This window comes from Rattus rattus, chromosome 9, assembly GCF_011064425.1.
Source record: "Rattus rattus isolate New Zealand chromosome 9, Rrattus_CSIRO_v1, whole genome shotgun sequence".
NCBI classification, from domain to species: Eukaryota; Metazoa; Chordata; class Mammalia; order Rodentia; family Muridae; genus Rattus; species Rattus rattus.
This window is the reverse complement of record NC_046162.1, coordinates 75,500,201-75,527,052: the sequence shown is the minus strand read 5'-3', so window position 1 is coordinate 75,527,052 and position 26,852 is coordinate 75,500,201. Positions and strand designations below refer to the sequence as shown.

The 26,852-nt window shown below is 51.0% G+C and overlaps 1 protein-coding gene across 1 annotated transcript in view; it reads right to left on the bottom strand.

Annotated features, from left to right (window-relative positions):
- Window positions 1-2,528: 2,528 nt before the first annotated feature.
- The window catches only part of Sdk2 (sidekick cell adhesion molecule 2), a 274,922-nt gene continuing 250,598 nt past the window's right edge, over window positions 2,529-26,852 (bottom strand). The window contains exons 39-45 of the mRNA XM_032912110.1: window positions 25,480-25,641; window positions 22,517-22,642; window positions 17,288-17,452; window positions 16,036-16,176; window positions 15,608-15,746; window positions 13,794-13,920; window positions 2,529-3,994 (exon numbers count right to left, since the gene is read on the bottom strand). Coding sequence (XP_032768001.1) covers window positions 3,641-3,994; window positions 13,794-13,920; window positions 15,608-15,746; window positions 16,036-16,176; window positions 17,288-17,452; window positions 22,517-22,642; window positions 25,480-25,641 — 1,214 coding nt within the window. The 3' untranslated portion in view covers window positions 2,529-3,640. The remainder of the gene's footprint in view (window positions 3,995-13,793; window positions 13,921-15,607; window positions 15,747-16,035; window positions 16,177-17,287; window positions 17,453-22,516; window positions 22,643-25,479; window positions 25,642-26,852) is intronic.

Sequence of the window (26,852 nt, the reverse complement as noted above, 5' to 3'; positions counted from 1 at the left end):
CAGAAGGCCTCAAGAAGCGAGGGCTGGCAAGGCAGCCCAGCTGTGTCCTTGTTCCCTCTGACTCATGGCAGTATGAGGTTTGGGGTGGAGAGGGCAAAGGAGAGGCAGCGTGGGTTTGTAAACTCCCTGCAGCTCTCTGGAGGAAGATGCTTCTGGAACCCAGAGCAGCTATTTGGTTAGTCTCGTCGATCTGGGTGCAGCGCCTGCAAGAATGCGGGAGGCGCTGCCAGGAGAGGAGAGAGCGGCCCCAGCATGCTGTGTGTGGGCTCCTGGATACGGGGCAGGTTTCCTCAGGGCACAGAGAGGCAACAGCAAGAGGGCTAGGCGTGTCCTTCCGTGAACCCGTTTCCCATAGAGTCACAAGACAATTGCCCTGGCCTCCACGACTCGGGAAATCGAAAGCTTCCCCTGACCCAGGGTGGGTGCCCGCCATACTCTTTGAATGTGGCGGGCTGTCTGGGTGGAGTTCTTGGGATCCTCCAGTGCCCAGCAGAAATGTAAACATAGGCCAAGAGATGTCATTAAACAACATAGAGTTCCACAGCTGGAGACCTACTGGGTGTCCAGCCGTGGCTGGGGCTGTGTAGGCAACAATCTCCCCCAACTCCTCCCGCCGGCAGGTAGTGCCTAAGTGGAGGTCTCTCACCCTAGGCTCATCCTAGGAGTTGTAGCTTGTAATGTGCTCAGCTGCTTGGGTAATAAATAGGTCCCACTGATACCCCAAGTGCAAGTGACCCAGGCTATCCATGCCTCGTGGGGAGGAGAGACAGCCAAGGGGCCATCAGAGGGCATGACGAGAGCCCCTTTGTTAACACACATAAGATGTATGTTCTGTGCATATCTTTATATGCTTGTACGTAAGCACAAGTTTGCTAGTGTTCAGTGAGGGTACCAATGAGCACGCAGAAGGGGGAGGGAGATCTCAGTGCACGAGGTGATTCATTAAAGGCAAAGGAAAATTGGCCTCCTGTGCGACACCACACACACACACACACACACACACACACACACACAAATGATTTTTTTTTTTTAACCATTCCCACTTCCTCTTTAAAGCTCCCTCACTGGGCTGGGCTGGGCTGGGCTGGGCTGGGCTGGGCTGGGCTAATAATTTCCTAATGTAAACTCGGAACATCCTTAAATGGTTAAAGCCTCCGGAGACAGGAAAAAAAAAAAAAAAAAAAAAGAAAGATGAATTTGTTTTAAACAACACGAGGGACGGACAGTGAGTGTGGCAGTGTGAGCTCATGCAGCCTCTGCAAATGTGGGGCTCTGGAGATGCCAGATGCCGTGGGGGTCGGCGTCCGGCTGACTGACTGAAGTTCGAGGTAACCCTGGGGACCTGTATCCCTGGAGGGGCAAGGTCTCAACCATTTGTTGTCCTTTGGGGGACAAAGCTGTGCTTCCCGGTTTAGGAGCCTTCCATTCTTGCCTAAGAGAAGTCACTGTGAAAAGCCACTGTTCACACGCAGTAGTTGGTCACTTGCCTGCTGACCTGGCTTCCCACAGTTCCTCACTCACATATCCCAGGGGTCAGGTGTGTAGGGAGGAGCCCACGCAGTACTCAAGTGTGTTCATTACTCAGGCTTTGACTCTGGCTTCTCTGCCCAGTGAGAATTAGGAGTGACTAGAGATGGCTGAGAACAGCTATAGGCTCTCCACTCGGGCCTCTCGACAAGGCCAGCCGTAACTGTAGACTCCCAGCAAGTCTGTCCTTTATTACATTGGACATGACCCAGTGAAGCCTCTGAAGGAGGCAGCCACGCATTCCCAGCAGTAGGCTGAGCCTTTGGCTGGATGATATCCCCAAGGGCCTAAGCCAATCCAGGACATCGGAAAACCTCCTCCCCAAGTCCTTGTGTTGGAAGGCCAAAGCTGATGAGAAGTTGCCCCCGTGGCTTTTTACAGAACATTCCTGGGAGTAACAGTTTTCCCTCCCATCAGCTATTCTTGTTCCTTGATCCTGTCTGACCCGCCTCTCCTGGCTGGGCTGACCACGCATCTCAACTTCTGTGTGCAGTTTGGACAAAGCTTCCTGCTGACCCTTCTTTGGTCCTTCCCAGCTCTGCCGTCACTCAGCCCAGCCTGGGAGATGTAAGGGGGAGTTGAAGTGACCTTTTGTGGGGAAGTGGACCGTGAAAGGTAGCCTGGTCCTTGGTTGAGCTAAGGCCCAGAGACCGGTGCGTCAGACTGTGCTTTCCCACCCCAGGGCGGTGTCTCGGGGCTTCCCTACAGCCCAGCACCCGCCCGGCGATGGCGTGGTGTAAGAGCAGTCAGCCTCCCCGAGCAACCACGCCCTGTGGTGGAGCGGATGCCAGACCCTCAACTCTACAACCTTCGATTCTTTATAAAGCGTCAAGACCAGGGATTGGACCGCCCGTCTGGGCACCTACACAGGGGCTACACAGATCTTTTTTTTTTTTTTTTGGTTCTTTTTTTTTCGGAGCTGGGGACCGAACCCAGGGCCTTGCGCTTCCTAGGTAAGCGCTCTACCACTGAGCTAAATCCCCAGCCCCGCTACACAGATCTTAAAGAGAGAAGTTGTTGGGCAAACGCATGGGCTAGCAGGAAGGTATACATTCAGAGGAAAGTGGTAATCTGAACATACAACCTTCCTCCTGCGAGGCGAGGTGGGCTGAGCCTCTTCTCCGAGGCACCGCCCCCAACACGTTTCCTTTCTCTTGGCGTTGAGCATGTAGAACAGATTGAAACAGTCAAGGCTTTATCCTTGCATCTCTGACTTCCTGCAGGACATCTCCCTGAAGCATCCCTAGCGTGGAGCCAGCACCTTGGGTCTCCATTCCCCAGATATCACCTCTCTAATCTGCATTCAGGGAAGTGAATCCAAGCAACAGGAGGCTCAGTTATGTGGGTGTGGAAAGGATTCTTTCTCTGCCAGCCCTTAGGCCCTCTTCCTTGAATTCACCAAAAAAAAAAAAAAAAAAAAAAAAAAGTTTTTGCAGGAACAAGGAAGTTGCTAAGTGGATTCTTACCATTTGATTTTTTCCTTATTTTTTTTTTTCCCCCAAAATAAGCCAAATGCTTGCTGGAGAAGTTGAACAAGGGCCCTGAGCCCTTGGCGGGTGCTGGGTGGGTGGGGCTTGGGAGGGCGGGGTGACAAGGTCATGGGACACCTGCCAGGAAGAACCAGAAACACAGCAGGTAGACTTCACCTCGGGGTGCAGCCATCCTTTTTGCAGAGGAGCAAGGATAGCAAGCCCAGAGATCTAGCACGAGTGTGAGGGGTGCAGCTGTCTACATCCCTAGAAGCTTCCGATCCTTTAACCTGCCTTATGGCTCCCTCTCTCCAGGGCCCCAAGCCCCTCTGTCCTCCGCAGAAGTGAGACTATGTAGTCTCCAGCCCTCCACACTGCAAAACAGACCCCAAGGGTGAGAAGCCATTGCCGGTCACACGTATCCAAGTCCTCCTGTGGGTTTCTTCTCCTTCCGCCGTCCTCCACCCGGGCTTTGCTGGCCCTGGAATCTCTGGAAAAATAAACGTGGGAGGTGAAAAGTTGAGTCGATGACTTGGTGGGGTTTTCTTGTGTGTTTTCTGGCAGGAGTTTTGGGAAGTGGCAAAGGAGGATTTTGGTGTCTTTTCTTCTTTTTTTTTTCCCCCATTCTTTCTCCTCTTTTGATGTCAAACGAAGGATGAGAACCCAGCTATGGGTGCCCGGGAGCCGGGGGCGAGGCTGCTGGGGGGACGGTAGAGGGTGCTCTGCTGACTCGGGGGATTTGGGGGGTTTTGGGGCGTTGGAGTCCGGCTGGCCTTGGGCCGGAAAAGGCTGCCTTGCTGGGTGCTGTTGCTGTTGGGGACAGTGACGTGGTCAGGTTCGCCGGAATCGCTCTCTGTGTAGCTGTAAGCCTGGGCCCGAGAGATGCCTTTCTGTTGGCGCCGCCAAGAGTTGTAATATGTGGGGTCACTGATGTAATGGTTGACGAAGGAGTGGGCTTTCTGGGTGTTCGTGTCCACTTCGTACTCGCTGTCACTCCCCTAGGAGGAGAGAAACAGCGGTGTTAGTGAGGGCAGGGCTCAAAGGCACAGAACATTCTGGCTCTGTTCTCTCTTCTGCCTCTTCAGGACTTAATCGCAACCTTTCACTACCACAGTGTCTGTCTAGGCTCCGCCCCACAGTTACCTGGCAACGGCCAGGTATGCCTGACCCACCATAAAAGGGGCTGCTTATTCCCTCTGCTCTCTCTTGCTCTTGCCTTCTTGCTCCCGCCCTGACCTCTCGCCCCTTCCCATTCCCTTCCTCACTTTCTCTCCACGTGCTCATGGCCGACCTCTGTTCCTCTACTCTGTCTCTCTCTGTCTCTCCGTCTCTCCTCCGTCTCCTACCCCCAATCCCAGCACCTACCCTCTCAATTCCCCCACGCCCTGACTAAACTCTATTCTATACTATACTGTCATGTGTGGCTGGTCCCTCAGGGGGAAGGGATGCTTCAGCATGGGTCCGCGGAGGCACCCACTTCCCCTATACCCGACTACACCTCTACCAAACGTATTCCTTCCCTCTTTATCTTTTTTTTTTTTTTTTTTTTTTGCAGAGCTGGGAACCGAACCCAGGGCCTTGCGCTTCCTAGGTAAGCGCTCTACCACTGAGCTAAATCCCCAACCCCCCTCTTTATCTTTTTATAAACAGGAGAGTGTCCCTTCACTTCCCCTTCCCTCTTTCTTCAGGGAGAGCCAGTATGAGAGAAGGACTGATGTGTTGTCACAGCAGGACAGCAGTCTTTTTCTCTTTGTGGTACTATGGCTTCACTCATGCTAGGCAAGTGTTCTACTACTGAGCTACTCTGTACCCCACTTTCTAGTTTTTTCCATTTGGAGACAGGGTTTCTCTAGGCTGGCCTTAAACTCACTACTGCTTAGCCTCCTGATAGGTAGGATTTCAGAGCCATACTATTGAGCCAGACCTACACACTCAAATTCTCACCTTTACTCCTTCCGGTTGAAATGCAATTCACTTAACATAAAGCCAACCATTTTAAAGTGAGCAGCTCAGCACTGTTCAGTCTGTGGGTGACACTGAGAGTCATCAGGTCTAACCAGCTCCAAGTACACCCTGAAGGGCTGCACATTACATACTTTCTGCTTAGCGTCTTCTTTTTGTAGGTTGGTTTTTGAGACAAGAGCTCATTCTTTGGCCCTAGATGGCCTATAACATACATACTATAACATACTCTACAGCCCAGGCTGTTCTCAAGTGTGTGACAACCCTCATGCTTCAGCCTCCTGAGTTCTTGGAATTACAGATGCCATGCTATCTGGGTCTAGTGTCTTTGACTTAGCACATTGATTTGAGGACAGTTTGCATTTCTGATCCTTGACTATCCCTGACAAGATGCTATCTAAAAATAAAAAGTTATTTTTTTTTCTTTCTTTCTTTTTTTTTTTTTTTTTTTAGAATATATTAATCAGGTTTATTGGGAAGCTGGTCCTGGACAAGTTCAGTGGACCCTAAGAATGGAGGACGACAGAAGAGTCGCCAAAGGGAAGGGGAAATGGGGAGAGAGAAAGAAAGGGCAAGCATACAGAGAGAAAATAGAGGAGGACAAGAAGAAGAGGAGGAAGTGGTAGTGAAGGGGGGGGGGAAGGAGAGAGTATGAGAGCACAAGCACCCAAAATGTCTGGATTATATAGGGAAATTATTTTTTTTCTTTAGATTTATTTAATGTGTATGGATGTTTTGCTTGTATGTATGGCTGTGTACTGCATGTGTACCTGGTCTCTAGAGGTTAAAAGAGGGCAGTGGACCCCAGAAATTGGAGTTATGGACAGTTGTGAGCCACGGTGTGGGTCTTGGGAATCAAACCAGGACCTCAGCAGGAGCAAGTGCTCTTAACCACTGAGCCATCTCTCTAGCCCCCAAAACGCAGTCTAACCTGGGTCTGTACTCTGTGGCAAGAGATAAAGTTTGAGCTTGGGAAGCCTTGGGCAGTGAAAAATGAAGATGCTCACCCATAAATGATTCAGGACAAAAGCAAGCCAGTTCAGAAACCATCATGAACATAATGTCACCAGGGGATGGAGAGATGGCTCAGCAGTGAAGAACATCTCCCCCTCTTCCCAGGAACCCCAGTTCAGGACACAGCCCCCACTCTATGCAATTTACAGCAGCCTGTAATTCTAGCTACAAAGGACTCTGGTACACTCTTGACTTTTCTGGGTTCCTACACGCATATGCACATGAATCACAGAATCACATACACACACACACATGAAACTTTCTTTTTTTAAATGCTAACAAGAGCTCCTTTGACTTTGGAGACCGTCCTGCCCCAAATATTCACTTATTCTTAACTCTGTGATGACATCCTGCAGCTCTAGGCGCATGCTTCTCCTGCAGGAGGCAAGGCAATCTGAATTGTAAACTCTGAATTGTGGAGCTAAAATTACCACTCCCCCTCCTCCACCCGCAAGCTTCCAGCGATGTTTTGAGAAGGAGTAAGACAACAGATGGAGACTGGGGAACAGAGCAGCTTGGATGGAGAAAGGCACACTTAGTGACATGCAGCCCAGAGGTTGCCACCAAGGCTGCCTGTCCTTCCTCACCCCCTGCCCACCAGTGTCCCCAGCTGGCTAATTCATCGCTTACACGACCCTAAGGAAAACATGTTTGTCAAGCAGAGTGCTCGCAACAAACCTAGCATGGCCAAGACCAGAGAGTTTGGGGCGATCCACTGTATCCTGTTTGACATCTGGAGTAACTGGAGGTGACTTTGTTCCCAGGTCTGAGCCATGGGAGGTGGGATGCACAAAATGTTCTAGGGACAAAGCCCTTTGTGGTATCTAGACCCTTGAGAGAGGCAAAGCTATGTTGACTTCTCAGGCAGGAGCTCCTGGGGAGGCAGGAGCTGCTGACTTGGCATTTCTGTAACTGATTTTCACACCTCTGTGCTGTGGCTGTGAATTCAGTCTGTGAATGCTAAGGCCGTCTCAGTATGCATGTTGCTAGAGTATTCATGCTTTGTGAATACTGTGTGAGTACTGATGTTGCATGGGTACTAGTGCTATGTGAGTACTGATGTGGGAGTACTCCTGCTGCATCATGGGTACTGTTGCTAAGTGAGTACTGATGTTGTGGGAGTACTCCTGCTGCACCATGGGTACTGTTGCTAAGTGAGAACTGATGTTGTGGGAGTACTCCTGCTGCATCATGGGTACTGGTGCTAAGTGAGTACTGATGTTGTGGGAGTACTCCTGCTGCATCATGGGTACTGGTGCTAAGTGAGTACTGATGTTGTGGGAGTACTCCTGCTGCATCACGGGTACTGGTGCTATGTGAGTACTGATGTTTCTTGGGTACTGTCAGTGAGTGAGTGCTCATACTATGTGACTGAGCACTGATTCTGTGAATACTAAGGGGGCTACTATGTGTGTACTAATGCTGCATGGGTACCTGTGTCATGTAAGTACTTATTCTGTGAGTACTGATGTTATGTGGAAGAGAGTCTTGATGCCCAGTGAGTACTACTGGTATGCAGGTACTGGTACTATGTACTGACTGAGTGCTGATGCTATGTTAGTGCTTATGCTTCATGGGCATGATGACTTTGTGTGCTGATGTTGAAAGCAGAGACAGAGGGTTTCCTGGGACACAGGTCTGGTGGGGCTTTAGCTTGGATCTGCCTGATTTTCTGATGTCCACCCCTGTGCTTACTCTCCTCTGGAGCTCCTGGAGGAGAATGAGAGCCCCTCCCTGCCTCCCAGGGAGACAAATACTCCCCAGCCATTGGCTAATTTCCCCTCCTTTCAATCCCACCATTCCTCTCCACCTTCTTGCACTCTCAGCTTCTCCCCCCTTGTAGCCTCCAAGCAGCCATCTTCCTCAGGAGGGTAGAGCCCACAATGGACAGCCCCTCCAGTCTATTAGCCTGGGGTTCAAGGCTGCACAATGTGAGCCTATTTTTTGTGTGTCTGACCGGCTGCCTACCCAGAACAAAAGACATATGACAAGAGGGGTCCATTTGCTGAGGCCAGGCTAATACTCTGAGGCCAGGGGCTGGGGGTGGTGGTGGTGGGTGTGGGGTGTATGTGTGTGGGATGTGTGTGTGTGGGGTGGGTTGTCTCTCTTTGGAAGGGTCTGGGGGTGTAGAGAACCAGGCTAGATCTTTCTACTAGCTTCCTGTCTTGAAGAGTTTGCCAGCATTTCCAAGGCATCTAGAATTCTGGCTAGCCCTAGGCTTACACATTTGGGAGGAGTCCCAGATCACGATGCACCACTTCTACAGTGCATAAGCCCCTGGGGTCATGGCCCTTGCTAGTAAAGCATGTTTGTGACAGCCACTGGCAGGCTTTCAGCCTTGGCGGACTGGTCTGCAAGATGGTAGCTTGTTGCCTATTAGGCAAGAAGGATCCAAAGAGACAGGAGTAGAGTAAATGGTATTACTGGGGAGAAAGGCTGGGGTGGGGGCAGAGTTTCAGTGGGAGGACTCAGAGCCCGTTGGGAGAGATCACAAGGGGCCAGGGATTGCAGACTGCCTCAGTGATGTCACTGGAATGGGAACAGCCTCCCGCTGCTAGCCAACAGTGTGTGTGTGGGGGTGGGGTGGGGTGGGAGGGACTGGTTTGGGGATGTGTTGGGTCCTGTCTCTTCCAGGCCCAAATCTGAAAGTCCATTTAGCGATGCCACCTCAGACCAGCAGTGCTATCTCTTGAGCACCTACTAGATGCCAGGCCCTCTGGGACAGCAGCTCTGACAGATGGGAAGGCTGGAAGTGGGGGTGGGGATGCTCAGGAGGTGGGGTCTGAGCTCTTGGCTAGTCCCTCCTCTAGTTCCCCGGGGTCAAGCAGAAGGGGGGAGAGGGTTGTCTCTGCCTCAGACTAACAGGGCAGTTCCCGCCTCCACCTCCCTGAACATCTGTTTCTTTTCAGGGTGGGGGTGGGGCGAGAAGAAAGAGTGTGAGGGGAGCTCCGATTGTAGCTTTCAGCCCTCTCTCTCTCGGTAACTCAAGGCAGCGTCCCAGGAGCTGGCAAGCACAAAGGGGGCTTTCAGGGACCAATCCTGCCAGGCCATCAAGCGACTGCTTCAGTTCCCTGGCCTCTTAACAGCTCCTCAAAACCACTCAATCAGCAATTACTCGGTCGCAGGAGCGGGAGGGCAGACGCCAGGCTGGGGGACAGGAGTGGGGGAGGGACCCAGAAGGAGGGCCAATTCTAGAGAAAAAAGCTGAAATCCCAAAGAGGAGGAGAAAAAGCCCCTTGCTTGTTTGCTCATCTCCTGTACCAGACTTGGCTGGATGAGGAGCTCAGGGCGGAAGAGGCAGGTTTGAGATCTGGGACCAGGCAGGTGATGTGTGTGGATGTGAGTGTGAATGTGTGTGTGTGTGTGTGTATGTGTGTATGGTGTGTGTCTGTATGTGTGTGTAGTGTGTATGGTGTGTGTCTGTATGTGTGTGTAGTGTGTGTGTGTGTGTGTGTTATGTGTGTGTCTGTGTGTGTGTGTGTATTATGTGTGTGGGTGTGTGTGTGTCGGTGTGTGTGTGTGGGGTGTGTGTTTGTGTGTGTGTATGTGGGGGTGGCGTGGTGTGTGTGTGTGTGTATGGTGTGTTGTGTGTGTGTATGGTGTGTTGTGTGTGTGTGTATGGTATGTTTGTGTGTGTGTGTGTGTGTGTGTGTGTGTGTATGGTGTATGTGTGTGAGAGAGAGGGGGGGGGAGAGAGAAGAGAGAGAGAGTGCGAGCGCGTGTGAGGAGCGCAGGAGCCAGGGAAAGGGAGGGGGAGAGGTGTGTGTGTGTGTGTGTCCCTGTTCTAACTTTGAGGACTTCAGAGACTAAGAGACCCCCTCCCTCATCCGGGGTCCCAGGGGCTTTGTCCTGCCTGACCTGGCTCTAGACACAGTACTCTGGCCCCGCCCCTTGGATATGCTAACCTTTGGGCAGAGTCTCTACCTTCTGCAGGAGTTGGGGATTGGAGCTGGACTCAGACCGGCACACACCAAATGAGTACCCACAACTTCCAGGAGCACGCGCCCACCCCCCTGTCACATGCCTTTGGGTAGTGACCTTTTCCCTAGGTCTCCTCAGTGCCTCAACTTCCTCAAACAGCAGGAAACAGAACAAAGTTTGGACATCCCTCTCTTCCTATAATTAGTCATTATGGCTTCATGACATCTGAGAATCGAGACGTGGGATTTGTTTGTGCACAGGTAGCCTCTCCAACAGACCATAATACGATGTCACAGAACATCTTTTACTTACTGCTGCAGCTACTAACATTGATATGTCTGGTGTTATTCAAACCTGGGACCCCTAGAGCTACCCCTAACCCTGTTAATACACAGGCAGCACCACTGGCCTGCTCTCAGGGACCTGGCAACTGCTTATGTCATCATTTACCGTGGTCAGGTGTGCTAGGTGTGTGCTGTAGATAAAAGGACCCGCCACCCACCCCAGACTCCGCCTGCACGGTCTCTTTCTCTCTCTGCCTGCCCCAACTTCTCTGTGTCTCTGCATAGTGATTTCCCTCGCCCCGTTCTTTGAGACCAGCGAACCGGCTTCCAATAAACCCGCTTCTATACATTTAACTAGGCCTTAACTGGCTTATTTCATTGGCAGAGAAAACCTACTCTCTGGTACCATTCAGTGGTGTGGACCAAAGGCTGTTGAATGTGTATCCCAAGGAAGGGACCAGTGAATCAAAGAATGAAGTCCACAGAGATGGGAAGTCAACATTTCCATGTACCTGACCCCAGTAAAGGACTAGGAAAGGCCTAACGGAGTTTGGGGCGGGGGGGTGGTGGTGGTGTCTGGACTTTTTGAGGTGTGTATGACCGCTACCTCCCATTTCACCACCACTGTTTCTTATTGTTTTAACCTAGAAATAATCATAATGTCACCAGAACCTTCCAGGGATTTAGAGTGTTATGTACCCACAATTCTTTTTTTTTTTTTGGTTTTTTTTTGGAGCTGGGGACCCGAACCCAGGGCCTTCGCTTCCTAGGTAAGCGCTCTACCACTGAGCTAAATCCCCAGCCCCCGTACCCACAATTCTTAGGGCCCATCATGACTCCTTGTCCTTAATAAATAGATGTGATTGGTCCCACACATTTTCTTTAAATGTCTTCTCATAGATTTGATTTCTTAAAGATGAGCTGGGGTTGGGGATTTAGCTCAGTGGTAGAGCTTGCTAGCAACCATAAAGCCCTGGGTTTGGTCCCCAGCTCAGGAAAAAAAAAAAAAAAAAAAAAAAGATGAGCTCAAAGCTGGCCAACCAAGGTCCCGCTAGGAATTGGATGTTAAGATCGGAAGACATCGGCTGTGGGCTCAGTGTTTCTTCTCCATTGAGATGCATTTGTGTGCTAAATATACATGTTTTTTCCCCTGCTAAACTTGTGCTGTTATTTTGAAAATGAACTGGAATGCAGCCAGGCTGCATTTTCAGACATTTCACCAAACAAGCCACAGGCAAATTTCTTGGGGTGTGCTTTTCCTGTGCTGGGGGAGGGGGTGCTGTCTCAGGCATCTCTTGAGGCGTGGCCCTGGGTCCCTGGGAAGAGCCAGCCTCTGCCTATAGCTCTTCACCTGCAGCTCCCTGGGAGCCTTTCTCACACTGCCTCTTATCATATATGTTTACTTTTAAATCAAATCGACATTTTGTTTGTGACTATCTCACAGGACAGAGGCGGGACAGACTTGTGCCAGTTTGGAGAAGGAGATTTGGGGGGCCTGACTGAGAATATAAACCAGGCTGCACATGCACAGGGGACTTGGGGGAGGGAGGGGACCCCTCAAAGAGGCAGTGACTCAGAGCCACTGACGCTGAGGGGGAGTGGTTGCCAATCCTCAGGGACCCCGAATTTGTCATCTGCCCAGGACAGCCATCAGGGTGGATATGTCACGCTCCAGACCCTGATTGATAACCCAGAGAACTCTGGCAGGCCTGTGTGCAGCAAGGGTGTCTGAGGGACAAGGTCAGCTGTGCCACCTCCAGTGAAACCCTACGGACTCCGAGGAGCTCCTGCGGGGTGGTGTTGGGGGGTGGTGTTCAGATCCATGTCTCCATCACTGAGAATAAGGCTCAGGAGGGTCGGCCAGAGGCTGATGGGACAGCTCAGGGGTAAAGTTTTCATCTAGCAAGTGGGGGAACTTGTGCTCCGTTCCCAGGACCAGAGAGAGATAGGGAGAGGGAGAGACAGGACGGTTTGAGAGAAGTCAGAGACAGCTTCTCCCTAGGAATCCCCTGGAGCTGCCCTGAGCCGTAGGATGATGCAGAAACACAGTTCCCATGGCTGTCAAGCCTAGAAGTGCAGAAGGAAGCCATCTAGAATTAGGGGTCCTGTGTCCCTGGTAATTACAGAGTGGTAAAGTGGTCTGCCTGGGGTCTCTTTGGTGACACTTAAGAGCTCTGGGATGTGGTTATTTACTGATCGCTGACAAACATTTTAATGACAGTAATAGAATGTAAGTATCACACTGGGAATAGGGGCCCTCTCACACCAAGTTCTCAGCGTCTTCCCAGGCACCCCCAACTCTGAGATGCTCGGGTCCCAGCCAACCTGGAATCTGAGTTCTCTGTGGTGGTCCTAAAGCCAGATGTTTGGTTTTTCAATAACACTGTTACAGCTGAAAGGCCCGATTCCCACTCCGAGCCTTTCCCAGAGCCTGCGAGGAGCCGGGTACCACATGGCCCAGCTTCCCCCTGCTCAATGAACCACGCCACCCGCCTTGTGTGTGTGAAGGGCTACGTCTGACTCCCAGTCAGAGTCACAAGAGACAGAGTGGACTCCATGTAGGGCTCAGGAGTCTTATCACACAGCCAAGTGCTACCTTTTACATGAACACATCCCCCACAACAGCCCTCTGGAGAGACAGGACTATCTTCCAAATGTATTTACAAAGCTGTGGTTGGGGGGCTGGGAAGGTGTGAAGTGGGTGGGAGGGATGAGTGGGATAGGAACAACTTCAGTGCCTAGAGCATGCATTGCCTTTAGTCTTTAAAGGTGGACTTGATTTGTTTTCTCCTTTTTTTTTTTTTTTAAATAAAGAAACTCCGAGGGAGAAAAGAAAAGAAAAGAAAAAAAAGAAAAGAAACTCCACAAGTTACTTGTAAAACATGACTCGGAGGAGTGGACTGAATGTTTGGTCCTCTTAGATGGCTTATTGGACAAAGCAGAAGACTTTACTAGAAAGTCCCATAGGCAAGGCTTTGGGTTAGGGTAGAAACAGGGTTCAGGCCCAACTCTATGGGCGGGCACAGTGTAGCTTCTGGCCCTGAAACTAAGGAGCTAGAATCTCAGGCTGTGTCACTGGAGCGAACTCCAGGATGGTCTTGGGTTTCCTACTCCATCTCCCCAGTGCTGGGATTATGGGTGTGACGGGTGTAAATGTTGCTGGAGATTGAACCCCAGGATTCCCACGTACTAGGTAAGTATTCATCCACTGAGCTGCTGGGACTGAACCCCAGGATTCCCACATCCACCGAGCTGTCCCTAGCCCCTCTTTTAGTCACTCTTCGCCTCAGCTCCAAGGTTCCCCCAGGAGTCCGAGTTACTGAGAACCTGGGCAATGGTAACTGAGGGTCCAGGCTCTCATGGAGACTTCCTGTGACCGAGTGACCCTGACCCCATTTGCTCTGGGGCAAACTCTGAGCAGGGCTCAGAGGGGGTGGCAGCTGACCCATGAATGACTTCTGGATAGCTTCTCCTGCCCCTTTGGTCTCCATGGTCAAGGAAGGAAAGATCGGGGAGGCAGGGAGGAGGAGGCTGTGCGATGGGATGTTCTTTATCCCTTCACCCACATTTGGTAGCGGCCACCGCCTGTCTAGGCTTGGGTCCTCGTGCCCCTCACCTGGGAGTCAGAGATCTCCGAGGGCTTCTCTGTCAGGCTGCTGCTCTCCGCCGGGATGAGGTCATTGTATTTGGTGACATCTTCGTCAGAGTAATGTAGGCTGCCTGGACTGGGCCTGGGAGGGGACCTAGGGAGAGAAGGGAGTGAGGCTGAGAGGTAGCCTCAGAGAGGTCTCAGGGAATACAAGCTACCAGCCCCTCTACTCTGGGTTCCTCCTTGTGACCAAACTGTGTTACCGTGGACCTTAGAAGGGGGCTGGGGGCTTGGAGAAAGAAGAGGAGAGAAAACAGGATGCCACACTAACGTCCTTGAACACACAGGGCAGATGGAATGTATGTCTATGTGCTTGGCACATACATGTGTGTGCAAACATCACTGAGACCAGTTCAGCTTGAATCTGGTTTGGTGAAAACAAGATTTTTCTCATTCCCATGGGGGCACAGAACATGCAGGCCTCTATGTGTGAGTCCTATGAGTAGGAGGGGAAGGGGGACAAGGAGAGGTTGGGCCGTGGGTGAAATGCCCCCTTGTTCCCCGTGGCAGGCCCAGGAGCCTGCCCAGCGGGGCTGTGGCAGCGATGCCAGTCATGGGTGAATTTAACCACGGCTTCAAATGCTCCTTTCTTTGGAAGGCTGGATTGGCGAGGGATGAGAGCCTGCCTGCTCCGCCCTCAGCCTTCCCCTCCACCCCCTTGGAGAAGTACCCAGGAGACAGAGAGAAGCTTTGTGAATTCGCTCAAAGAGGTTGCCCGCTCCCCTACCCCCCCCCCCCCCGGCCTGCTGCCTCTACTGAACCGTGAATGTCAATACGAAGAGGCTGGAGACACGAATCCTTTTGGCTGTGGCCTCAACCTCCCTTGAGCTTTTGGGAGCATACAACTGCCCAGTCCTATCAGAGAAGGACCAGCTGGGCCCCAGGAGCACCCCTGGCCCTTGGGAATGGGCAGCCTGGTGGGCTACAGGGAAGAATATCCAGGAGAGACTGGAGTCAGAGAGAAGTCAGGAATGCTAGTCGGGTCCCCCCAAAATGGCCTCTATTCTTCATTGCATAGGGCTTTAGAGAAAGGACCCCATCTGACGTGGGCTGGCCTCAAACTCTATGGAGTTTGGGGTTGGCCTTTCAGTACTGATCCTCATGGTTCTGCCTCCTAAGAACCTGCCAGGATTACAGGGATGCACCACATCCAGTTTCCACAGTGCTAGGGATCAAACCCAGGGCTTCAAGTGTGCTAGGTTCTCTGAGAGCCAAGTTATATACCTCAAGGCCTTCCCACACTAACTGCTTCCAGAGGCTGAAAGATGGCGGCAGGTTCTTGACTTTACTCCAACAAAAGTAAGCCAAGCCCAGAGAAGAAGTCTTCCCCTTGCTAAGAAAGGCTAAGCAATGGGCTAGTCCCTGGCACCTCTTGCTGTGGTGCCTCAGCTGGGTCCAGCTCACCTCAGGGGTGTGTGGCCACCTGTACGGCCAATTACTGTGCTACTGACTGCCAACAGCTGCAGGTTGGTTTCCATGACGTTGTCCGTTTCTGCACTCTGCAGCTGCTGGCAGAGACTCTTAGTATCTGCCTCCTCGTGGATTTTCTAACATTCTCTAAACTGTGATTGGGTCTGGTGGGACCAACACAACCCTAAGTATCTTGCTGGGGTCCCACATGACCTTCTGCTGACCATTGCCAGTCCTGGAGCTTGAATGCTCTTTCTCAGGGAAGGGGAAGGCATGGCATGGTTCCGTGCTCCTTCCCGGGCCATCGCTGCTGGACACTGGTGTGTGGCCCTCAAGTCTCTGTCCTCTGTCCCCACGTGCAGGCACAGTACCTGGTGTACAAGCCATTCTTCCTGCAGAAGGAGTTCTTCACAGACAGCCGCCGGTTGTTGAGTTCCAGAGCAGGAAAACTGCTTTCATCCAAGCTTAGCATCTCCCCATGGCCAAGCGCTCCTGACTTGGTATTCCCACCTGAGGGCAAAGTGGTGGTGGGGTGGTGGTTGGTGGAAAATTGGTACCCATCAGACCACACGGCCATTCCTTACCAGCTCCGTTCTCCCACTAGGCTGGGATGCTCCCTTTTCTTGCTTGTATCAAGACCCAGATTAGAGGTTGTGTGGAGGAATTCACCCTCCTGAGAGGGTGCATTGCTAAGGAAGAGATCTTTCCAGCCCCCAACATAAAGGAGACCCTCAGGAGTCAAGCTTGCCATGATAGGGGTGGGTTGGAGGGTGGGAGAGAGGTGTGCAGGGTCGCTTACCTGCATCTGTCTTCTTGGAATACTTCTTGCTCTGACCTCGGATGATGAGTACGAAGACCAGGAGCAGGATGAAGATGAGACCCACAAGGGCAATGACCACCAAGAACCACCATTCCTCATAAAAGGGGCTGGCTTTCTGGGCTGCAACAGGGGTACAGTGTCAGGACCTGGATGATCGATTCTCTTCTGCCCACGAGCCTTCCTGGTCCATCTGGGGATTCCACCGCCTGCTCATGGATGTTATCAGTAAGTGGTGTGTGTGTGTGTGTGTGTGTGTGTGTGTGTGTGTGTGTGTGTGTGTGTGTGTGTGTTCATTCCAAAAGTTCCAGCTTTGATCTGCTGGCAAAAGTTTGCTTGGAGGACCATTTTAACAAGATTTTTATGGTTTAGTTGATTGAGGATCCCTTGGATTGATTAAGGAAGAGTGCTGGGATTGATGAATGATGTCTGCCAGGGGATCAAGAAGGGAGAGTAGCAGTATGTTAGCTGCCTTTTTTGTTTTTTACTCTCTTGCCTTTGGGAAAAAAAACTTTGATGGACAGACTCCAATTTGTGTATGTGGAAAGATGCTTCTCTGGTCTTTAGGAAGCCTGAGAGAACTTTTCTCAAATTATAGTGAATGTTCTTTTATTGTTGTAGTTGTGGTTTGTTTGTTTGTTTTACTGATGGCAGAAAGCTAAGGAAGTTTATTTTCATCTCAGACTCTTTGTATTTCACAATTTGGTGCAATCTGAGCATAGGAGCAAAATATGGGTGGAAAGTGGCTGAGTTGCTAATGGCCAAGCAGAGAGCAGAAGTACAATCTTGAGTTGAATTTCTGCCTTTATATTTAAAGGGGGGGGTCAGTAACTGAGTAGGGCACTCAGTGTAGGTCAAGTGTCCCGTGTGAACCCTAAACCGAATGAGAGGAATGAAAGAAAGGGGGAGTGTGGGGCAGTGAACATGGCCCTCCTGGGTACTGCCCAGTGGGGTCTTAGAGGCTAGCAGTATTAGCCCATGGCCTACCTGGGTGCTGCCTGTTGGGAGTGGGGTGAGGTGGTTTCCATAGAACCATAGTTTGTGGCCTGGCTGGCAACTTCCCCTGAGGCTATGAACTGCTGTAGGCCTGGGACCCAGAGCTCATGGTTAGAGAAATTGAGGGTCAGTACCTTGATACTTCTGCTGCCCAGTGTCTGCCTTCTTCCCCCCCAACCCCTAGCACGTCACTAGTTCTTCCATGGACTTTCTGACCTGTCACCCTACAGGCTGGTACCTGGTACAGACTGGGAGGGGCTGCTGGGAGTGCCAAAGCCGTAGTCATTGACTGCGATGACCCGGAAGTCGTAGCTTACTCCTGGCTTCAGGATGTCCATGCTGAAGGTATAGGAAGTCACCTCCTTGGGGATATCCTTGATGAGGATGTCCCAGAGCCCTTCATCTGCAGGAACAAAGAGAGGAGGCACTGTGAGGTGGAGGAGCCTTGGATCCCACTTGATCTGGTTCTAGCTGCAACTCCCTGAGTGTGGGTCCCATCTAATCAGTGGCTTAACACATGGCTCTTAGCATGATCTTGTGTAGGTCTTAGAGACAGATACTTTCTGAGAGGGCGTGCCTCCTCTTCTTTTCTCTAAAATGAAAACATCTATAAAACATTTGAAAAAATGTACCAGGCCGTAAATTCTTGAACAACCGATAAAGGCTGGACACCCTACTTGGAGAAACTAAACTCTTTTTTTTTTTCCTTTTCTATTTTTCGGAGCTGGGGACCGAACCCAGGGCCTCAAGCGCTCTACCACTGAGCTAAATCCCCAACCCGCGAAACTAAACTCTTAACATCAATATGCTTGTGATCTTAGCACTCTGGAGGTCAAGGAAGGAGGATATCAAGTTTGAGGCCAGCCTGGGATATGTAGTCAGACCTAAAAGAATAAAGATAAAATAAAATCCAAAATGCTCCCATAAAGAAACATTTTGAGACCTATAACATCTCAAGTGGAAAGACTACACACCATAAAACTTTACTTCATGTATAAAGTATTCAAATAGTGTATAAAATTAGCTTTTAGGCTATGTGTATAAGGTATATCATATGAGAAAACTTATGTTTATATGTGTCTATCTAAAACATATTAGTATATTTACATATATATTATATATGTGATTATATTCTTATTCTATATTATATTCTCTATGTAACATACATATACTATAGAATATATATTATAGAATTAATTCTATAAGATATATTGCATATATGTGGAAATATTCTTAAACTGGAATATATTCCTAACTTGAAAAACTTTTTATTTATTTATTTTTTGACACCTTTTGGGCTATATAATCTCCTTTGTCAGGCTGGCTGGATGTGGGATCACTAGGAGACAGGTCTGGGAGTGTTTCCTTGGAGGCTTAAGTGAGCAGGGAAGACCCATCTCCGACATGGGCGGGCGTCCTCCCAGGCTGAAGGAAAGGGAAAGAGAGAGAGTGAGCTGAGCACCAGCACCCTGCTCTTCCTGCTCTCCGACAGTGGACAGAGGGCTAAACAAACCCATCCTCCCTCTCTTAGGTTTGGTTTTGTTTGGCAGTCTGTCACAACAATGACAGACACAATACGCACTCCTACTTCAAACAGAGTAAGTAGTGTTGACAGATAAACACGAGGGGAATGCTTTTTTTTTTTTTTTTTTTTTAAATTTTGAGGTAGGGTATTTGTAGCTGAGGCTAGCCCTGTCCACCTGCCTCAGCCTTCCCAGTGTTTGAGTTATAAGTTGAGTCCAGGAATGGGGCCACCATCTCCCAGCATTCGCTGCTACAGCAGCCCTGGCTTCACCCTCAGGGAGCTCATTCTTCTGAACTTCTGAACTGCTCTCACGTACCAGGACTGGCTTCCCAGTTCCAGAACATTCTATCCTGGATTGAAGGACTCTGTTGCTCTTACCACACTTTCCCTCAGATCCAGCAGGGGCATCCAGGACGTAAGTAGCCACTGCTGCCCCAGCATCATTAGAGAACATTCTGGACCAGGTTCGCTGCAAGCCCAGTCGAGGGCAGCCTGTCTCTTTCCATCATAGATCCTGCCAGTTTACCTAAGCCTGCATGAGGTCTGTCTGTTCAGAGGTCCTCCCAGAAGGACCTGGGTCCTGAGCCATAGCTGGCAGTGTGCATGTGTGCCCATATGTGTATGTGTGCGTGTCTCTGTGCCTGTGCATTTCTGTATGTGTGTGTGTGTGTGTGTGTGTGTGCATGTGTGTGTGTGCGTGTGTGCATGTGTGCACACAAGCATGTGCCTGAACATGTGGCCGTGTCTGGGTCTCTTCCTCCATTGCTCTCCACCTCATTTTTTAAGACAGGGTCTGTCATCAAATCTTGAGCTCGGCAATTGGCTAGACTGGCTGGCCATCTCCACCCGCCTTCACCTCCCGGTACTGGGGTCACAGATTTTTCCTTAGCTCTTATGTGGAGGCTGGGGATGAGAACTCGTGTCCTCATGCTTGGGAGACAAGCACTTTACCTAGTGCTTTACCACTTTCTCACCTCATCATCAGTACTTTGAGTATCTACTTGATTACTACCTATGTTATTTTAATTTTTAAAAGTTACCTTTATTTTATGTGCGTTGGTGTTTTGCCTGCATGTATATGTCTATATGAGAGTGTCGGATCTGGAGTTACAGACAGTTGTGAGCTGCCAGGTGGATGCTGGATTTCAAACCCCAGTCCTCTGGAAGGGCAGTCAGTGCCCTTAACCACTGAGCCATCTCTCCAGCCCTCTATTTTTTTATTTTTTGAGACAGAGTCTCACTTTGTAGCCCAAGCTGATCTGGCACTCATAATCCCCTGCCTCAGCCTCTTTCCTTGTGCCAGCACATCCTGTTTCCCAACTGTCTTTTTGTTTAATCTCCCAGCGTTCTCCCTTCTCTGAGGCTGTGAAATCCTTAAGGGTTCACATGTCTTTGTACCTTTATAAATTGGCACTTAAGCTCAGACACCTTCGGGGTGTGTGTTAAATCAAGGAGCTCGAACATTGCCCTGTGTTTCTCATAGTATTATTGTGCAGCTCAATGCGGAGCTCAGTGCTTCGTTCCTTGGGGTGTAGTGGGGCTCAGATCCTCGTGTGACTAATGTAACAACAAGGCCTCCCCCACAGCAGCTGACAGTCCTGTGTCATACAACCTGACTGTATGTAACAATGACAGGGGGTAAGGACATCTTCTTCCATTTGACAGATAAGACAAGGCTCAGCGAGCTTAACTCATCTTGCCAAGGTCACGGTGTCATTGCTAACAGTGCTGGTATTTTCTGCTGAGTTACCTGACTTTTTTTTTTTTTTTTCTTTTCTTTTTTTTTCAGAGCTGGGGACCGAACCCAGGGCCTTGCGCTTGCTAGGCAAGCGCTCTACCACTGAGCTAAATCCCCAACCCCGAGTTACCTGACTCTTGGCATTGGGTTTCCCCGGGGTACCCAGGAAAGTGCTGGGGTGCAACTTATGCTCGCTAATCGTTTATGGAGACTCCTGCTGCTGCCTTCTAGAGGCTGAGGTCTCCTGCCTGCTGTTTATACCCACTCCCCCTTCACTGTACCCCACACAAACAAAGGATGGGGACACTGAGACCAAGCCAGAAGCTGCTAGAATGCCCCTCAGTGGCCTCTGTCCTCAGAGTCAGCAGATGTGGGAGCCAGTTCGCAGCTCTGTCAGTCCCAGAGCCAATCCTTCCCTTACTCGCTCTGCCTGAGAGGTCAATGGTTTGAAGAAATTGGTATGTCTAGATTAGTATCTGTAGCATGGAGCACAGCAATGCACGGGTATTTTGTCCACTTTCCAACAGGTTTAAGGGTTGTCCTAGCATCCTCAGGGTTCACTTCCCCCTCTTACCCACTGTCTGGTCCTCTCTAGAATTGCTGACTTTTGGCCCTTCTTGGTCTGTCACGGAATGCTGGTTCAGTCCTTCCTCCGTTCCACCTGTGTACACCAAGTCACAACCCCCAAACTTGGAAGGGTAGCAGCTCATGCTGGGCCTCCCAGGAAACACTGGAAAAGCAACAGGCTGAGGTCCGGGGCCAACATTCCATAGCCTGGCACCAGATTGGCTGACTTTGGTGGAATAAGGCCTTGGTGAGGAGATGAATGCAGAGGCTTCTGGGCCAACTCAACAGCCGGCACTGGAGGTCCAGGGAGGGACCATCTGGAGTAGGGGGAGAGCCAGCACCACCTGCAGTGCGGGCGGGCGGGGGACATGGTGCATCTGAGTTTGCTAGATACTTAGCTAAGGTGGCCATGATGGTTGGTGAAAGATTAGGGTAACGGTGGGTGGTAGTGGCTTCCAGGACCTCCAGAATAATTAACTCTTTGTTATTAGGGTGACCCAGCCACTCTGAGGAATGTGCAACCTGTGGTGGGGGTGGTTCAATTCTCAAAGTATTATGGGGAAATGGCTCACGAGTGTGTACACACACACACACACACACACACACACACACACACACACACAGAGTCAACTACTGATAAGTTCCCCTACTTCTGACTTTAATCCTTATTTGACTTATCTTTCTCAACTTCTATCTCCTAGGCACAGATCCTTAGAACACAAAGAGCAGGCCCATAGCTCTTGGCTGACTTGGGCTCCTCTGATTAGCCTGGAAACCCAGCAACAGAGTGAGCTGGGGCTTGCAGAGTAATGGAGCCGGAGCTTGGGAAGCAGGTGCAGGGCCGATAGTGAAACAAGAGTGGAGAGCAACCCCGTCAGGAGCGACTTATCAGCCGCTCAGGGCCTGATGGCTTTGGAAGTCCTTGTGATTCGATTTCAGGCTTGACAGGAGAGGTCGGTAGGATGACAAAGTGAGTCATAAGTAGGACATGGGCATTTAGCTAGCGTGAGCCAAATCTTACTTTTCTAGCTTCATGCTCTTCACGGGCGTGCATGCGTGAGTGAGCGCGCAAGTGTGTGTTTGCATAAGAGTGTGTGTTTGTCTCTGTGTGTGTGTGCACACGTGTCCATGCATGGGTGTGTGCACTTGTGTGTGGAGGTCAGAGGGGGACGTTGAGTGTCTTTGTTAATTGCTCTCTACCGTATTTCTTGAGACAGAGTCTCACTGAAACTAGAGCTTGCCAATTCTAGCCAGCAAATTCTAGGGGCCCGCCCAGTGCTGATATTATAGATGTGTGCCACCATGTGTGACTTTTTTATGGGGGTGTTGGGGATCTGCAGTCGGGTCCTCATGCCTGCACACTTGACTACCTGGCCCTTTCTCTGGCTTCTTGAACAATCGAGCTTTAGTTGGTTCATACAAGGTGCTAACAACTGTTGTTTGGGGGCCTGCTGGGAATTCTTAAACAAGAGTCTAGCTCTAAGGAGAGAGCCCTATCCTCTACTCCCTAATTCTAGTTTCACTTACAATAACACACATACCTTCATGGATGGAGGATAGAAACAAGCCCGAGGGTAAGGAGAGGAGGGCAGGGTGTGGGCCATGGAGGAAGATAGCCCAGGCTGGGCAGGGCGTACCTGAAGGCCTGGCCTCTATTACGTAGCGTGTGATGGGTCCTTTGCCAGGATCTCCGCTGGACCAGTGGATGGCAATGGCCGAGCTGTACCGAACGATGATTGGTACTCCTGGTGGTCCTGGTGCACCTGCAAACACCCCATAGTGTATAAGGGCACCTGTGGAACCAAGAATGGCCTCCCTTTACAACAACCTGTGCTGGTGGTAGGAGGGGCTGGGCAACCAGATCAACTCTAGACGTAGAGCCTCCAGGACTTCTTACAAATACTAGGTCCGAAGAGTCTCTCTTGGGCCAGGCCTGCCAGGATGTGACCACTGTCTCTTCCTGTTACTCCCACACCCCACATTCCGAATCCCAGGGCGGGGTCGATGATCCTGGGGTGAGCTCTAGAGCAGAGTCAGAGGACAAAGGCATGTGAGACTCGCCAGAACTTATTACGCGATCCATTCGCGGAACCCTTCAGGGGTGCCTCAGTTTACCCGTCTGTAAGGGCCTTGTGGGAGGAAATCTTGAAAGGAGATACCACGGTGGGCAGCAGAGGTGTTCAGACTGATAGGAATGAGGTCTGTCTGAGGGAGCGAAGGCCCCTTTAACATCTCCTTGCCTGGCAAGGGAAAGATAATGCCCATTGTCTCCGTCTCATCTCTTACTTGAAATCTGCTACCCCTACATGCATGTTAGGCTAGGTGTGGAGAGAGCAGGCTCCGTCCCTAGGAAGGAGAACTTGGCAGAAGGTGTGTCTTGCAGACTGAGATATCGGAGAGGGAGGGTAGAATAGCAGACAGGAGGAAGCTTGTGTTGGCAGAGGACTGGGCCAGGTATCTGTCTGTGCAGCATCCCAAACACCTCCTGGAGACTCCTGCCATGTGTGGTCCCAACCAAGGTTGTCTCCCAGTAGACACGATATTAACCATCCCCGGAGCCTAGCACACGGTAGATGCTTCCTGTCTGCTCGTGGTACCAGGGGTTGAGGCAGCAGTGCCTGCATGCGTGCAGGCTGATTGATGGCCTCCGGCTGCCAGATAGGAAGAGAACACAACTCCGGACACCTCACCAAAGCCCTCTGGGACCCGGGGAGCTGTTCAACTCAGGCAGGAGGCTGGAGACTTTCTGCACAGCTGGATACCTCATTGCCAGGCCCCAATATCCATTCCCGATGTCAGTTTTGGAGAGTCTCAGTTTCCCTGTCTTTCCCTTCTCTAAGGAGGCTCCTGCCTGCAGCCCATGAAGGGGAGACAGGACCTGACAGTGCGGTGCAGCCTGGACTCCCTGCTTTTCACTCTGTATAGAGCACTGCTCAGGGCAGAGAAAAAGGCTGCCACTGGCTTTTCTGGTGAGCAGAGGACAGCTGGGCTGGTGCTGTCCCTTATAGATCCCTCCTGGTTAGATTGGTTTTCTTTCTTGGTACCCTCCACCCCTCCTCCATTTCTTGCCCAACATCTTCCCTATCTCGTGCCACAAACTCCAAGCTGGGACTCTTTAAACCCTAAGTTGGAACTGGCTGTGCTTGGGTGGCCTGCCATTCGCCGTCTCCTAGTTTTTAAATCCCAGGAAGTCTCAGAAGAAAAGCAGAGCTGGGACAGCAGCCTTTCATGGCCCTGCACATCACGTCCTTACTGAACGAGACACAGGGGTGACAATCCCACAAGCAGGTTGAAGGCAAGAGGACCTGGGCTCTCCAGCTCTTTCCTTCTTCTAAGCCCATACTCTGGAGAAAGTTCACTGTCTGCTGATGGCCCTGGGACACAGAGGGGAAGGAGGTGACCTTCGGGAGGAAGTTGGGCTGGGCCTGGCTAGATTCTTCCTCAAGAGAGGGTGCGGGCAGCAGGGTTGCTTAGGAATCAGTTTTTATGTTCAGCATGGGAAAACCTGATCCCATGTCAGGGCCAGTGGAGACTAAACCCTGATCAACCCACCAGGGTGCTGGGTGGAGAGTGAGAAGTGACAGAGACCAGGGGCAGTGACAGAGAGGATTAGGGTGGGACCCCAAGGGTGGAACACTGACTGGCCTTCTAGATGTAAAAGCAGCTGGGAAAGCTAGTGACACACATCTCTGGGAGGCAGAGAGGCACAGGCAGGTGGATCTCTGAGGGTTCAAGGTCAGCTTGGTCTACAGAGTAAGTTCTAGGGCAGCTGGGTGACACAGGGAAACCCTGTCTTGAAAATGGGAAAGGAGGTGTTGGGTGCTGGGGAAGCCTGGCTTCCAGAAGGCTGCCCGTGCGTCAGAGAGTTAACTGGAGGTGCTGGTGTCATTGTGAGAGGGAGGTGACTGCATCTCAGGGACAACAGAGGCTCTTGTGTCCACCCAGGGAGCATACAACTGGACAAGAGCTGGGGGTGATTCTTCTGCACCCTGCTCTGAGAGCCGCAGCTGGGTGGGGGAAGGGGAAGGTACAGGGGAGTGGTTCTGGCCAGGATGGAGGTTTGGACACGTGCCAGGCTGCTTCCTTCCTGGACGGAGGTGACAGGCTGAGGTGACAAAGGCTGAGGGTGAGAGAAGAAGGAAAGAAGGAGCAATGGGAACCTCCATGGTTGTAGTGGCTTTCCCCTGTAAAACCAGCACTTGAGTGGCTGACCCTGAGGACCATACATAGCAGGTCAACCTGGGCTCTGTATTGGGACAGACCCTGTGACAGCCTGGGAAGTGTGTATGGGCCGGTGGGGTGAGAGGGTCTGGGTCAGTCCAGGCTCAGGCTGGAATAGCCCAGGGACTTGGATGTTAATAACCAAACCCAGGATGAGGACAAGAGCGGAGCCTGGAGGAGGGACAGTGGAGAGAGGAGGAGTCAAGAAGAAGGAGAATGAAGCATGGAGGAGGAGAGAGAGAGGAGCCTTGGGGCAGGAGATGGAGGAGTAAGTAAGCTTCCTACTGTCCTCAGAGCCAGCTCTAGACCTCCTGGGTCTCTCTCACTTGGACCCCGAGGATGTGGTGCGAAGGACAGTGTGACGTCCCCTCTCTCCTACCTTCTCCAGGGCCCGTAGTGATGTTAGCTTCAATCTCAGGCCCGTAGGTGAAGGTCTTGGCTTTGATTCGGAAACGATAGGTCATGCCCTCGGCCAGATCCTTCACTTTTAGCCACAGTGGACTGTTCCCCTTCACGTCCACTGTCACAATCTTGCTGACCCCTGTGGGGAAGGAGCGTGAGTAGGGGCTGCAGTAGCTGGTGGGAACAGGGCCACCAAGGGCCACTGGCAGCTACTGGGAGGAGGTGGTGGCTGTGGCCTCCGTCTCTTGAAATCAGCTGAGCTGTCTGTCATGGGAGCCCACAGGCTGCCAACATTGTGTCAGGAACTCGGCTCTGAAAAAGAGCTCAGGAGAAAAGACTCATGGAGCTGGAATGGCACCTGCTGACGACTCTAACCCCCATCACAGCCCAGTTCCACCCCAGTCCTATCTTCATGCTCTTCTTGGCCAATGAGAGCCCAGCTCCAGGGGCCTCATCATCTGTAACCATGCAGCTTTTAGCACCTCGGGTCATGGCAGTCAGGGGTGGGATGGGGGCTTCCACAAGGTGGTTCTGTGTGCTCTGCACTTTCCCAAGCCCAGAGTCTCCCTGGGAGTCAGGACCAGGCTTTGTTCTCTTATAGAAGGTGTCTACTGGTCACCACAGAACCTGCCGAAGTCCTGAAGTTTGCTCTAGAGAGAGTGTGTGTGTGTGTGTGTGTGTGTGTGTGTGAATTCCCTCGAAACTAGAGAAAGTGCATATCTGTGTGTGCGTATATAATGCATATATATGTACATATACATACATATGTACATACACACACACACACACACACATATATATATGCACATATATATATGGTTTTGGTTCATTCTTCCAACAAGCCAGAGGGTCAGGAGCATCCAAACACATAGTAAGTACTTCATTTACTTTTTAAATTAATTAATTAACTTATTTATTTTCCTTTTTGGTTTTTGAGACAGGGTTTCTCCGTGACCCTGGCTGTTCTGGAACTTGCTCTGTAGACCAAACTGACCTCGAACTCAGAGCTCTACCTGCCTCTGGCTGCCAAGTTACTAAGATTAAAGGCATGCACCACCACTGCCTGACAACTCCCCACCCTCTTTTTTTGCTTAGATGCTAATAATCCGGCATCAGGCCCAGGAGCGAGAAGAATGGAGCAGTGGATATTTTGCTTACCATGCATGTCTGGGTACCACTTGCATGCCTGGTGCCCAGGGAGGCCAAAGAGGGTATTGGATTCTCTAAAACTGGAGTTATACACCTCTGTGGGCTGCCATGTGGGTGCTTGGGAACTGGCCCCCTGGGATGGCAGCCAGGACCCTAAACGGCTGAGCCGAATCTCTAGGCCATTATTATTATTATTATTAT